General features: G+C 40.1%; 1 protein-coding gene across 2 annotated transcripts in view; it reads right to left on the bottom strand.

The window, feature by feature from the left end:
• LOC137341401 (testis-expressed protein 47-like) overlaps positions 1-16,125 on the bottom strand; it is a 47,872-nt gene that overhangs the window by 17,161 nt on the left and 14,586 nt on the right. For both annotated transcript variants that reach the window (XM_068004519.1, XM_068004518.1), the window contains exons 3-4: positions 15,677-15,780; positions 3,825-3,889 (exon numbers count right to left, since the gene is read on the bottom strand). In XM_068004519.1, coding sequence (XP_067860620.1) covers positions 3,825-3,889; positions 15,677-15,780 — 169 coding nt within the window. The remainder of the gene's footprint in view (positions 1-3,824; positions 3,890-15,676; positions 15,781-16,125) is intronic.

Genomic DNA, 16,125 nt, shown 5'->3' with positions numbered 1-16,125 from the left:
GATTCTATGAAGTGCAATAGAACTAATTTGTTTAATTGGTCTGGTCCCACTAAAACACTCTTTTTAATGATCTGCCATCTTTGCTGCTAACCTGCTCTTTCCTTAATGTCAGCTCTATTTCTAGTTTTTTCCAGAGCCGATGTCTCTTAACCGGCAAAAGATCATCAATGTTGTGCTACACCACAAACTGCTTTCTTCATTGGCCGGGTTCAAAGGCTGCCATCCATTAGTAGAGAATACCACTGTCCTCAAAGCAGTTTGCTGCTGCCTCAGAATTCAGTCATTCAACAGTAGAACAAAGATGAGGTTGGATGATGAGATCTATATCTTGACATCATTTCATTAGTTGCTAAAAAGGATTACAGAAAATGCATTGCAATGATTCATTTTGCAACGATGCCTAGAAATCCTGTTTTTGCTTTTCAGAGTTATGAAGTCTAAATAACATAAAGACTCTTAACGTCTCTGGTATGATTTTCACTGGCTGGTATTATCTGAATTTCCCTTAATATTAAACTGTGCTCTTTTCATCAACGTAAGCAGACTTGTGCACTTTGAATTCTGAAATTAGCAGCAATTTCTGTTACCTTCAAATATTTGAATTTTTTTCTCTTGAATGATTTAAACCATGCTGGCTTGAAACTCTAGGACCAGCAATGGAACTGCAATAGTCCGCCCCGGACATTTAAAAAGGTACAGAACAAAGAGAAAGAGGAATAAAAAAACACACACAGACACGCAAGAGAAGAGAAAGAAAGACCTGTAAAGTGCTTCGGTGGAAATTCGGAGATGGTTAAATGGCAGAAGTGATATTGGCATGAGACGAAAGGAGGCATCACGAGAGAAACTAAAGACATTTTTGAGAGACGGAGAATGTGTAAATCAGGAGGTAGGGGATAAAATAGGTGGAAATGAAAGCATGAAAAACTGGCAAATCGGAATAGGCCCCAGGAGCCTAAGAAAAGAAAAAAGCAGGTTGATGCCAAGGGTGCAGATGACTTGGCCAGCACAGTGTTCCGACAACCCAAGCACCAAGCCATTCTGCCTGTCCCCTCAGGTAGCACCGGCACACCCACCAACGTTGCCAGCACTTTCTGCTGAAGAGGAAGTAGGAGTTGTAGTCAATGTTCCCTCTAATCCTTTACGGCCATGTGCGGAATGAATTTGGGTTTGTGCACCGATATAAAGGCTGTGTGTGCCACGTAAAAAAAAATTCACAACTTTAAATAGAACATCTTTTTAGAAAACATTATTCAGGGTAGATAACAAACAGAACAAATGAAAAAATAATGGACAATTGTAACAATTTTATGTTATATTGACTGATGAAATGGGTTTCCTAAGTTGCACTAAGATTGAGCAGACCAGTCTCTATTCCAATCAGCTTTTTGTTGAATCGGCTTAATGACTCTGATTCAAACAGAAATAAACCGTGTGCAATCAGAATTTTTAAATTGAGTCAGAAATACAAAACAGCTGTCAAATCAGTCAGTGAATTTGGCGATAGGGAACAGTTTAATTAAAGCTTCCCCCCCCCCACCACCATTGAATCCTCAGCAGGGTTTAAAAATTATTGCATTACAATTGTACATCTTGCAGGTCTCATTAGTTTTGGCTGTTTCTCTGTGAGTCAGGGAGCAATTTGGTCAGGAAGAACCTGAACTGAGGGAGGCAACAGACAAAGATAAAAAGAGACAATCCTTGGGGCAACTGAGGGCTTTTGGATAGTAGTTGTATAAAACAATGTAAATCAACTTCATTGTTTTGATTACAATGTACTAATGTGATTGGAAAGTATATTTTAGCACAATCATAGAAGGATCTTTAATAACAATATGATCTGTCAATTACTTCATTTGTAAGTATGAAATATGGAAATTGATAAACAATATGTCACGTAATTTGGGTTCATTTGTAGTTTACTTCAGAAGCTAATGTCGAATAGGATGGTGACAAAAACTGTTAATTGCACTAATCATAGATTCCCTCCAATGTTATTTGCTACCAATGCCTTAAATACGTTTGTCTTTAGAGTCTAACAGTTCTCCGCAGCTCGCACTAGAAGTGAAAAGCTTTCATTTAATTTAACACATTTCCTCACGCTTTACTGAATCCTCGTGTGCTGAAGTTTTTTGATTGGAAACTCAAATCAGCTCTATCATGAAGAGATGGAAATATATATGTGTGTGTGTATATATAAGAGACCATAAGAGATAGGAGCAGGAGTAGGCCATTCGACCCCTCGAGCCTGCTCTGCCATTTAATGAGATCATGGCTGATCTGATTTTTACCTCAACTCCACTTTTTCGCTCTTTCCCCATATTCTTTGACTCCCTTGCTGATCAAAAATTTGTCTAACTCAGCCTTGAATGTATTCAAAGACTCAGCCTCCACAGCTTTTTGGGGTAAAGAATTCCAAAGATTCACGACCCTCTGGGAGAAGAAATTCCTCCTCATTTCCATCTTAAATGGGCAACCCCTTATTCTGAGACTATGCCCCCTAGTTTTAGATTCCCCCATGAGGGGTAACATCCTCTCAGCATCGACCCTATCGTGTCCCCTCAGAATCTTGTATGTTTCAATAAGATCTCCTCTCATATATTGATATACTATTTGTCTAATGAATGTATGTATCTATCTATATATATATATATCTATATATAGATACATAGTGTGTATGTATATATATATATATATATATATATATATACATTTACACTATTTGTCCTATATATATATATATATATATATATATATATAAATAAGTATATATATGTTATACCATTTCTTTAATATATTATATATATACATTTACACTTTGTCCAATGAGTATATATATATATATATATCCATCCATCGGACAGTGTACTATTTGTGGACACCGGTCTCTGAGCAGCTGTGTCACTGACCCGCATTGGACGCCGACATCCGCAGTACAACCCTCCCGTCCAACTATTGCACTATTTTCCCAATGAATATATATGTATATATAAAAACTGTTATAATATCTATTTGTGGACACCGGTCTCTCAGCAGCTGTGTCACTGACCCGCACTAGACGCCGACATCCGCAGCACAATGCTCCCGTCCAACCTAACTTTAACTCCCGCCCTTGCTGCAAAGTGATTGGTAGCTGATGTCACCTCACCAGTGTCTCCACCTGAGAGCACTGGTTTGGTGTGCGGACTGAATGATTACATGCGCGGCACTCAACAAACTGCTGCGCACGCGCACAGCTTAGAGGGAACAGTGGTTATAGTTAAGGTCTGAAGTTATTAAAGTCAGTATTAAGGCCAGAAGGCTGCAAAGTACCTAGTAGAAAGATAAGATGCTGTGCTTCGAGCTTGCATTGAGGATATCTGGAACAGTACAGAAGGCTAAAGATAGAGAGCTCAGAGTGGGAGTGAGAGGAGAAATTGAAGTGGCAAGCCACAAGAAGCTCAGGATTGCAGTTGTGGAGAGATTGGAAGTGTCAGTAAAGCAGTCATCTAATTTGTATTTGGTCTCCCAGTCCAGAGGAGATCGCATCGTGAGCAGTGAATACAGTGTATTAGGTTGGAGGAAGTGCGTGGAAATTACTGTCTCAACTGGAAGAAGTATTTAAGGCCCTGGATAGTGGTGTGGAAAGAGGTAAATGGTTAGGTGTTGCACAGGAAGATGCCAGGGGAAGGAGAGCTGGTGGAAGGGGTGGTGAAAGAGTGAATCAAGGTGTCATGGAGGGAACAGTCCCTTCAGGAAGCAGAGCACAGAGGTGAAGATGTGACTCAGACTTCAAAGAGTTGAATTATTTCCATAGTGTTACAGAGCAATAGCCACAAGCTCACCCTTCTTGTTGTCGCTGCATGTTTCTTAGGTCCTGGATCACTGAATACAGCACATCGCTGGAAGACTGTGAGTAAAGGGAAAGGGTCAATTAAATGATGATTACATTCAGGCTTTCTGATTTTATTTTCATGAGGGCACTTTATGTGAATAGCCAGTAATTTTTTGTAAACCAAGTTACTCCAAGAATTTAACCAAGGCCAGCTTTCTCAGGGTGACAGTACCTGGCTCAGCATGTTATCATTGGCAAACAATCCATTTCATCCAAAATGAGTAGCTCAGTTTACGTCCGGCCCAACAGCGAGTGAATAAATACAACTGGAGCTTGGCATCACTCTGGCACAGAGCATATTAGCAAGTATTACAGTGATACGGGACCAGCGTTGATGGGCCTTGTGCCAGTATGGCTGGTATTTGACCTGAATTGATGGTCGCAAAATTATTATTTTTTTCAGTGAGGGTATGCACAACCCCTCTCAAATTATGTTCTTTAATTCTCCTCTTGCCTCCCTAGGTCATGCACAAACTGTAGCTAAGAAAGCAGTGACTTGCTTTCAGACCAATACCATTGCTTCTCTTTAATCTGCTGCTAAGGTAAGTCAGTGGCCCTGTGATGAATCTTTCCTCTTTACAACGAGGAAGGGATTTGTGCTTTAGCATCTTCCCAAATTGGCACGAAGATAGTTCTTTTGTAACCTATGTTCTTTCATTCCCGGTATCGTTCTAGTAAATCTATGTTGCACCTTTTCCATGGTTCCAACATTCTTTTGATTATGGGGTATCCAAAACGGCACATGGTACTCCATCTTTGGCCTAACCAATGTCTTATGGAGATTCATCATCACTTCCTTGCTTGTGTATTCAATACCCCAGATACAAGACCCAAAATCTCAGTTGTCCTTTTTATGGAGTTTTCTAATCCTGCTTTTACAAACTTGCTACCTGTATGGATGAGAACAAAGACTGCAGGGAGGATGGGCAAACTGACCATGACACCGTGGTACAAGAGGCCATTCAAGTGGGGGGAGTAAAAGGGAATGAGGTAGTGTTAGGGGAAAGTATAGTCAGGGGGATAGATACTGTTCTCTGCAGCCGCGACCAGGAGTCCCGAAGGCTTTGTGGCCTGCCTGGTGCCAGAGTTAAGGACATCTCCTGGTGGCTGGAGAAGAACTCTGAGCATGAGGGGGAGGATCCAGTTGTAATGGTCCACATAGGAACCAACGACATAGGTAGAACAAGGAATGACGTTCTGCTGAGTGAGTTTGAGGAGCTACGGTCCAAATTAATAAGCAGAACCTCAAAGGTAATAAACTCTGGATTACTACCTGAGCCAGGCACAAATTGGCATAGGGTCAAACAGATCAGAGAGTTAAATGCGTGGCTCAAAGAGTGGTGTGAGAGACAAGGGTTTCAGTTCATGGGGCACTGACATCAGTACTAGGGAAAGCGGGAGCTGTTCCGTTGGGATGGGCTCCACTCAAGCCGGCTGGGACCAGTGTCCTGACGAATTGAATAACTAGGGCTGTAGATAGGGATTTAAACTAAAAAGGAGGTTGGGGGAGGGTTCAGGTGAGGGGAAATTTATAAATCTAAAGACAAAAGTCAAGGCCATAGAGTAGTGTAGCGATTTGAATGAAGATAAACAGAGTGTGACAGGAAGGGACAGAGAGTTTAACGGTAATAGTACATCAGTGAATAAAGTCAAATCAGGGAAAAATAGTAAAAAGTTTAAATTAAAAGTACTTTATCTGAATGCACAAAGCATACGTAACATGATAGATGAATTAATGGCACAAATAGAGATAAATGGATTTGATCTAGTAGCCATTGCAGAGTAATTTTTTGTAAACCAAGTTACTCCAAGAATTTAACCTATCTGCTGTGGTGGAAACAAGGCCAGCTTTCTCAGGGTGACAGTACCTGGCTCAGCATGTTATCATTGGCAAACAATCCAGTTGGGAAGAGATGATGGAGAAGAATGGAGTAGTTCAACTGTGTCAAATAATGTGGAGAGGTTCAGCTGGAAAAGGAGTGTTAGTGCACCATAGATACTGTTTATGAGTTTGACCTGAGCAGTCTCAATATTATGGGAAGAACAGAAACCAGACTGAAGAAGTTAAACAGGGCGTGATGGGAAAAGTGAGCACAAAGTTGGTTGGAATGACACAGTCAAGGACTTTAGAAAGGAAAGGAGGTTAGAGATGGGGCAGTAATTGGAGAGGGCAGGGAGGCTGAGGGGAAGTTTTAAGGAAGAAGGTGATGACCTAAGTTTTGAAAGGGAGAGGGACAGAGGCCAAGGAAAGGGATTCCTGCTCTTTCAAATGTCCTTTTTTGAGGCGATGTATAGAAATATATCTATGTATAAAATACATACACTAGTAGATCTGTCATGGTACCACTCACTGTAACTCTGAGGATGTGCTCCTTTATAAGAACTGGAATATTATACCATGCAATGTAAGTGTAATATTCTGCTGCTAAAATGTGCATGTGTGTCCCTTAGTGACAAAGTTGTGCTTGTTCTGGAAATCAATACTTAGGTCAGTTAGAGATCAGATGGGTTCAGCCCCACCTTTTCTCTCAATTGCTCATGTTGCAGTACCTACCAAATAATTTCTCTCCACCCCCATTTCTAACTAGTTATATGTTGCTTCCCATCTTTCTGCATAACCTAAATCTTAAAAAAGCTAAGAGTTAGGTATTCAGTACATCAACAAAAGAAAATGTGAGAACTATCCATAGATACAGGAGACATACAAACCAAAGAGGAGTTAGGGGAGGAGATATTTACAGAAAGAGTGAGACAGAAACCATGAGGGAAAAGAGTTAGAGTGATATAGACACTACAGGAGATGAACTAAAATACATTGTGCGTTACATAGTATAACACTCCTGTCATTATAAGATAGCTTACTGTAGTGACAGTGCAGGAGATTCACCACATTATATACACACACACTAGCGGATCTCCTGTATATTTGAAAGATTGCAACTTTACTGCCCTCTTCTGGATTCTTATTTCTAAGCAACCCTGTGCTTTGAATAATAATGGTCTATAAAATTCAGATACGACCACTGGGTTCATTAATAGTGCTACCTTTGCAAAGGACTGGGAATAGATTGTTGCTTCTCTCTGGGTACGGTCTGTGGTTTAGGGGAATCCTGAGGAGGGAAGAAGCATCTTACTGCACCCCAACCCCCAAGGAAATCACAATCATAGTGGAGGAACGTAGACAACAATGTGTTTTGTTGTCCTAACCCTGCAATTTTTACATGCTAAGTGTGTGACTGGATGTTGCTTATTCCAAAATATTTAAACTGGATAAGTAGAAATGAACTTGGCACGACTCAGCCATACAGAACATCTGTTATTAGCTCAGCCCAAAATTAGCACAATGTGCAACTTTCACTGTGTGAAAGCAGTCCGTTACAATTTCAGCAGTGCTAAAATAACTGTACAGTGTGATGTATAAAATACATGCTGCAAAATTGTTAGGAGATTCATTAATCAACAGCAGACACCTTGAAGGTCAACCTTTTTGATGAATGCTTTTCATTCAAAGGTGAGCTGGGTTAAAGCATTTAAGAGCATGTACATTCTTCACCCTCTGATTCATTTCCATGGTGCCACATTTCTAAAGGCAAGCTTATAAAATAATTTATTACCTGCAGATCACTTTGTACTCTTCTGTGCTATGATTTGTCAACCAAGAATAACCTAAATACGATAGAAAAGATTGAAAATGGATTGACAGCATATTGATAAAATCTCACTCAGCGCATGAGGTTGGCTGATGTTAGTAATGAAGTCATCCATACTGGGACCAGGATGTGTTCCTCTGATGTGGGTGGAGGTACATTTTTTGGACAGAATAGAGGAAGCTTAAACCTACTTTGGCCTGTGCCCAGACAGACCAGGAAATGCTTGATATTCTGATATCTCTCGTCCTTCTCATTTAAGAAAAACCTTCCATATAAGATTTTAAAAACTAGATTACAGTGTTTTATTTCCAAATGGAAACACCAAGCCACAAGGCCTATCAATGTTGGTCCCTTCAGAATCTAAACACCTCTCTGGCTTTTAGAAACAGGATTACACAGTCAGGCAGGCAGCAAGATGGTTGAAAGACATGAGACTGTAGGGTAAGAGGTTCTGCCCTGACCTGTAAGACAGGATGCAGAGAGATCATTCTGCTTAAGTGAGATGGTCCAGTGGAGTGAGGGGGTAGCGTCACATGCTCTTTTTGTATCATTATGTGAATGTAAATTGAACTGAGCGAGTCTGATCATATCTATTGTTCTTTACATTTTACCCTACTGTGGAGTAAAGCCATTTGTGATTCAAACCAAATTTCACCCTATCTAATGTTAACTCGATCCATCTTTGCAAGAGATTCAAGAAATAGACATGCAAAAGACATGGTTATCCAGTTCAGGTCTCAAAAGGTTGTTACTCCCCTGGGTTGTGCTACTGTATACGTAGATATGGGACTGGGTGAGTCAACTCCATAAAAGTAAGACGCACAGAGTGGCTGCAAGAGCAACTGATGCGACTGAACCCGAGGTGGTATCTATGGCAGACCCAAATTCATAGCAGACAAAGAAAGAAATTGTAAACATCTGTGAAAACTGGCAAAGCCAGGACAGCAGTTGAGGTCAGTAAGATTGCTGCTGTTCATGGATTTTATTTGGGGAACTCCGTTAAGGGGAAATAAAGTGAAAAGACTCACAATTGGTTTTCTGTTCAATTTATATTCAGATTAAAAACTGTAGTATCATTCCAATTTTTCGTGATCCAGCTTGCTTCCAATGCTATTATAAGACATGATTTATCATATCTGGCCTTTGTATTTTGAAACAAATGAATGGTGTGCTTAGCTTTGTCATACTGTCAAATATTTCCCAGAAATGTTTCTCATCTCTGTTTTATTTCTGTACTCCCTCTCCCCAACTTTCTAATGGGAACTTTAAATAGCCACTTTCTCCCAGCCCTTTGAAACTCTGAAACTGGTCAACTGTGATGGCTCTCCCTTTGATTTTTTTTTTGGCACAGTCATCTTCTGTTCCCTGTGTCTCACCACACCCAGCAGCCAGCTGGTAAACTGGCACTATATTATCTGGGATTCACATCTTTCAGGCACAGGGAAGTAACTTTGCTCTATTCAAAGCAGAACAAGGGAAATAGGGAAGAGTAATTGGCAGGGGAATATTTTGTCCTTGATGTTTTTGAGGCCAAGCACTTGCTATTAGAATTAGTTTACGCCTGTACTTAATCTGTGGCTTCATAATATTGGATGTAATGTCATTTTTGAATTAGATTATTTGCTTGGTTGTACACTGCATAACTCCACATCAAGGATTGCAGCTGTGAGTGAACATGAAGAAGGAAGAAAATTCATTTGTTTTCATATTTTGTAACATCTCAATGCTTCAGATATAAAGTGAAGTTTTAAATGGAGCATGAGTCAGGGAAATATATATTTTTTAAATCTACAATTGAAGGGCTGCAATAATTCAATATGTCTCCATTACAATGTCTGTAATACAGAAAATAATGGATATTACGTGGGAGGAAGTGACTGCAAGAAATTAATCTAATTGAGGGGTTCAGATAAGCTGCTTAAATGTAAGAGCAAAGCTTGAATTGTTTAAAACTACCACCTGAACAGCAAGATTATATTACAGCTTTGAAATTGTTCCCTGGCATGTTGCTTGTTTGTAATTTAATGTTAATTTGGTTTTGGGCCTGTTTCTGTGCTGGTGACAGCCCTCAGTGCTACATGTAATGTAGGTGTAGCCCATGTCCAGTGACCTTAGCTCTGTAATACTGAAATGAATAGAAATAATGTGTACTTGCAGCACACAATGGAGCACCTCCATGAATATATCAAGGAATGACAGGACACAAATTTCTTCTCATTTTCTCTCAAAGTAATTCGCAATCTCAGCCAGCCTATCTGGCAAGGCTTCACATATGTATGGTACTTTCCCAAAAGAATGGAGAAAAACTTGTGAAGGGAGTCAATACACACAGTTACTGAGCTGCAGTCACAGAGGTGGTGGGACAGGCCAATTATACACCTTCAGCTGTTAATCCTCCCTGAAAAGATGCTAACGTAATCTGGCAAAGGGCTGCACATGGTCTGCATACAATGTCTTTCTTCAGTATAAGTTAGCTGTAAATAAAAATAGTTGTGCCACTATCATGATAGCACCACAATTGCAATATTTCCACACGTTATTTGGACTATGCTTAGTTTGTGACTGTACACTGTCACAAACTAAGCATAGTCCAAAGAGCTGCACTGTCGGAGGTGCCGTCTTTCGGATGAAGCATTAAACCGAGGCCCCATTTGCCCTCACGGGTGGATGTAAAAAAACCCTTGGCACGCTTTTAAGAAGAAGATGGCAGTTCTCCCACTGTCCCAACCAAAATGTATCCCTCAACCAACATAAGTAAAAAGAAATTAACTCATTTGCCTACAACAGTGGCTAAATTTTTTTTTAAATACTTAATTGGCAGTGAAGCACTTTGGAATGTCCTGAGGCCATGAGAGATGTTATATGAATGCAAGTTTGTTTGTTTGTTGTTTCTTAGTGCGAATATCTGTCCATTTTGTTTGATAACGCTTCTGTGAAGCGCCTTGGGATGTTTTACTATATTAAAAGCGCAATATAATTGTAAGTTGTTGTTGCTGTTTGTGGTTTGTGGTGAGCCAGAACACTTATTGTGAGGGACATATTGTAAGAAGATTTGAAAAACACAATGAACAAGATTGTAAATGCATTGAAAGCAATGGTGGAGTCATTTATCTTTCTTTCAGAAAGAGGTTGTATTTTTTCATGGTAACAAATGACTCAATGGGGAAAAAATTAGATTTGACAGGTTTATGAAATGGAATGAGAGTAATGGAAAGGTGTGAGCTAGTGTACAACACGCAGGCGAAATGCTGAACTGGGTGGAGGCAACCAATATGGAACGATGAACCTGTGGCTGTCCTGGAGGGAGAAAGGTTGGAACTCCATCATAAGGTCAGAAATGGGGATGTTCGCTGATGATTCCACACTGTTCAGTTGCAACCCCTCAGATAATGAAGCAGTCCGTGCCCGCATGCAGCAGACCTGAACAACATTCAGGCTTGGGCTGATAAGTGGCAAGTAACATTTGTGCCAGACAAGTGCCAGGCAATGACCATCTCCAACAAGAGAGAGTCTAACCATCTCCCCTTGACATTCAATGGCATTACCATCGCCGAATCCCCCACCATCAACATCCTGGGGGTCACCATTGACCAGAAACTTAACTGGACCAGCACCTCCCAAACTGCAACCTCTACCACCTAGAAGGACAAGGGCATCAGGCACATGGGAACAACACCACCTGCACGTTCCGCTCCAAGTCACATATCATCCTGACTTGGAAATATATTGCCGTTCCTTCATCGTCGCTGGGTCAAAATCCTGGAACTCCCTTACAGCACTATGGGAGAACCTTCACCACAGGACTGCAGCGGTTCAAGAAGGCGGCTCACCACCACCTTCTCAAGGGCAATTAGGGATGGGCAATAAATGCTGGCCTAGCCAGCGACGCCCACATCCCATAAACGAATTTAAAAAAAGGCTCAGGAAACAACACAAATACACATATGTAACAGCACCGAAGGCCCATTTGTAGTTTAGCGATAGTTCAGCTTGCTATTAATAGAATCAGTTGAGGGGAATAATCCTTTCTGTACACTTGAAAGCAAAATGGAGCAAAGGAAAATTCTCACGCTATAATTATTCTACTGAAAGCATTACATTACGCACCTATCAGAACCTCGGAATGATTAGTCACGGGAATTATGACTCGACATAAAAAGTTACCGTTAATACAGACCATGGATTTGACCTGTCTCAGTAGCTGAAAATGAATGATATGATATTTAATGAATCATGATCTTCTAAATGATATGAGAATGGATATTCCAATTTCAATTTTTTGAAGGTGGAACACTGTACAATGGAATTTGTGCCTGCATGGCTGACCCCAATGGAACACAGGAACAGGAGTAAGCCATTCAGCCCCTCGAGCCTGTTCTGCCATTCAATAAGATCATGGCTGATCTGTATCCTAACTCCAACCAGCCACCTTGGCTCCATATCCATTAATACCCTTGGCTAGCAAAAATCTATCGATCTCAGATTTAAAATTATTAATTGAGCTAGCATCTACTGCTTTTTGTGGGAGAGAGTTCCACACTTCTACCACCCTTTGAGTGAAAAAGTGTTTCCTAATTTCTCTCCTGAATAGCCTGGCTCTGATTTTAAGGTTATGTACCCCACTAGCGGAAAAAGTTCCTATCTACCCTATCAATTCCTTTCAAAATCCTAAAAACCTCAATCAAATCACTCCTTAACCGTCTATATTCCAGAGAAAACAAGCCTAGTTTATGTAATCTCTTCTCATAATCTAACCCTTGGAGCCCTGCTAACATTCTGGTGAATCTTCACTGCACTCCTTCCAAGGCAAATATATCCTTTCTAAGGAGCAGTGCCCAGAACTGTATACAGTACTCCCTGGTGGTCTATAGAGGGTTTTGTATAGCTGTCGCCAAACTTCCTCTAGCCCTCTAGTTATAAAGGTTAACATTCCATTAGCCTTTTTGATTACTTTTTGTACCTGACTACTACATTTTAGTGATCTGTGTACATGGACCCCTAAATCTCTTTGGACCTCAACTGTTCCTAGGTTTTCATCGTTTAAAAAATACTCGGATCTATCCTTTTTTTGGTCCAAAATGGATGACCTCACACTTAACTGCATTCAAATCCATCTGCCACAGTTTTGCCCACTCGCTTAATCTATCAATGTCTCTTTGTAATTTTACGCTGCCGTCTACACTACTTACTATGTCACCAATCTTCGTGTCATTGACAATCTTGGTTATATGGCTCTCAATTGTGTTATCTATATCATTAATAAATATAGTGAATAGTTGAGGAGCACAAATCCTCCTGGGACATCACTAGTCACTTCCTTCCAATTCGAGTACATACCCATTATCCCTACTCTCTGTCTTCTACCGCCTAACCAATCTCCTAACCAGGTCAATAATTTGCCTTCAATTCCATGAGCTTTAATTTTAGTTAACACTCTCTTATGTGGAACCTTATCGAATGCTTCTGGAAGTCCATATAAACTACATCCCCTGACATTCCCCTGACTACTATTTTAGTTACGTCCTCAAAAAATTCATTTAGGTTCGTTAGACATGACCTACCCTTTACAAATCCATGTTGGTTCTCTCTAATTAGCTCAAATTTCTCTAAGTGCTCTTTCACTCTGTCCTTAATTTTAGATTCCAATTACTTCCCTACAACTGATGTTAGACCAACAAACCTATAATTTCCTGGTTTCTCTCACCTTTCTTAAATAATTGAGTTACATTTGCAATTTTCGAATCTAAAGGGACAATTCCTGAATCGAGACAGCGTTGGAAGATTATAGCTAATGTATGTGCCATTTCCTCACCTACTTCCTTTAAAACCCTGGGGTGGAAACTATCAGGTCCTTGGGATTTGTCAGTCTTTAGTGCCATTATTTTTTCTAATACTGTTTTCTTGCTTACGTTAACTTTAGTGAGTTCCAGTCGTTGATTCATTATTGGTTTCCCTGGAATGTCAGGTATATTATCCTCTTCCTCTATTGTGAAGACGGACACAAAGTAATTATTCAACAAGTCTGCCATTTATTTATTTTCATTTGCAATATTACCCGCATCTCTTTTTAAAGGGCCCACATTACCCTTGACAACCCTTTGTCTTCTAATGTAATTGTAAAAACTTGTTGTGGTAATCTTGATATCCATCGCAAGTTTCTTTTTGTATTCCCCTTTTGCAACTCTTATTATCTTTTTTGTCTTCCTTTGCTGTTGTTTATATCTCCCCCAATCCCCTGGATATACACTATTCTTTGCATTTTTGTATGCTCTTTCCTTTAGTTTTATGTTATCTCTCACCTCTTTTCTCGACCATGGCTGTCTTATTTGGTAAGTAGAGCTCCTGCCCTTTAGGGGTATATACTGGTCCTGTATTATGTTAAATATACTGGTTCTGTATTAAGCTAAATATACTGGTCCCGTATCACGCTAAGTATACTGGATCTTCATGGTGAGCTCCCAAACTTTATTGGGCTCCTGCTGGGTGCTCGCTCAATAAGGAAGAAATTTCTAGTGCTGCTGCTACTTAAAAGGGATATATTTTTGGCAGTCAAAAATTGTAGACGGTCTGTACATATTGCCAAACAGAGTAGGAGTAGCAGGCAAGGACCTCACAATTCACATATGCAGTTGTGGCACTTGTGTTTCTGGATGTGGCCAAAAGGAAAGTTGTTCTGTTCAGCGGTCCAAGGCACCTTCCCCACTGGAGAACGCTGCAGACTGCATGGAAAGAGGTGATGGAAAGGGTCAATGCTTGAGAATGTCGGAGAACCTGGGAAGAATTGAGGAAAAGGTTTGCCAGCCTGAGAAAATCTGCCAGGGTGAGGCTACCCAGCATTTCCATATACCAAGTAGATAAGCAAAGTATGCATGCCACAAAGTCTCAAGCTTTTATCCCACAGCCAAATGTCAAGCACTCGGACAACCTGCAGCTGTTTTGTAGCTTCACGTATCTGCCCATAGCGAAGCACAGCACACCTTCTAGCTACTTCTCTGCTTGCAGGAAAAGGCAGCGTATAACAAGAGATAGCAAACCTGCACAGAAAGAGGGCATGGCAAGTGTTTGTGGGGAGGATGAAGCCAGAACCCTCTTCCAAGCTTAAACCAATATGATTATTTTCCTGTTATTCATTTTCTCCCATTCACCCACTCACTCATTCACTCGCTCCAACGAAATAGCATGACAGACACTGTATTGCCATGTTAACACTGTTTGAAGGGGTATCATGCAATTGGCATTCTATCATATATTCCACTTCCATTTCTTTAGCAGTACCACAGAAATCAGCCCAAGGTCCACAAGAACCCAGCACCTCACAACTTTCACTCCTCCAGTAATGCTTCTCCACAGTTGAAATGAGGTGTGAGAATCAAGCATTTGCCTCAGAGTTCTTTTTACAATGCCTCTAATGTCCTTTTTCTTTTTTGGGGGTGAAGCATTTGTCCTTTTCAAGGATTGCAAGGGTTTGACCCTACTGGGGAGCAATGTATTTTTACTTTCGTCACCTGTTATTAGCATCAAGCAGTCCCAGGCTTGGCATAACCAGAAAAAGAGTAAAGCTCCCATTAACCTGTCCAACTGTACCTTGACCCAATTCCAGGAGTAATGCCAGTGTGATTTTTTTTTTGTATTTCCAACACATGCCAACTTTATACCCTCTTGAGTATGACCAATAATTTATGCTTTTCAATATTTTCATTATGTGTCAACATTTGATTTTTAAAAAAATCCGTGGTACTGGCTCTTTTTACAGAATTCCGTGAGCTTCAAGTTTATTTCAGTAACCAATAGAACCAATTTAATTGATTTAAGGTCATACCATATATGTTTCTTGTTTTAACTTTATCAAATGTATATCTGGATTGTAAGAACAAATGTTTTACTTTCTTTGCAGGGGTCATAAGACTTGGTACATATAGAACAGTGTTTCTTGTATACCACTTGTCGAGTCGACATATTTGGTATCAGTGCATGAAAAGAGTAGTACATGTTTAAGTTATTTCATTGTGCCTGTCTCAAAGTTTCTCCACATTAATGACACATGAGCCCGTAGCCACCATCAAAAACTCCTTTCTTTGCCAAGAGTTTAATACAAAAGACTGGGCCTGATTCTTTTTTTCATTTGACGAAGTTTAGCTGCTGTTACTCTTACCTCTATCACATGAATAACATAGCTAGGATAGAGCAACAGGAGTCCTGTGACCCCTTCTCCTTGATGGCGCCGTTGGAGTTTCTGGAACAAGCTTTCATAGTATCCTGCAGTAAAACACAATGAGATCTGAAGTTATTTATTTCCCAAACAATGTTAAAAGATTAACTTTAAAAAAAAGTGTTTTAAAACTTCGTCTTATAAAACTTTAATTAGAGCTATTGATTTATGGTGCAACAATCTTGCAAAATCAACTACTGAATGACTAAGAAATGCAGTACACACCAATATCTAACTACACTGTGACATTAATATTCATTTAATGAAAATATCTGCTCAGGCATTGGTTCATCCTGTGTGTTTCAATTGAAAAACACTTTGTTTCTATAAATAGCTGAGACTGGTGATATTTTATAAACCTGGCTCTTAACCAATGCCACAACTAATGTATT

This window comes from Heptranchias perlo, chromosome 23 (genome assembly GCF_035084215.1).
Source record: "Heptranchias perlo isolate sHepPer1 chromosome 23, sHepPer1.hap1, whole genome shotgun sequence".
Taxonomy (NCBI): Eukaryota; Metazoa; Chordata; class Chondrichthyes; order Hexanchiformes; family Hexanchidae; genus Heptranchias; species Heptranchias perlo.
This window is presented reverse-complemented; position numbering and strand designations above follow the sequence as displayed.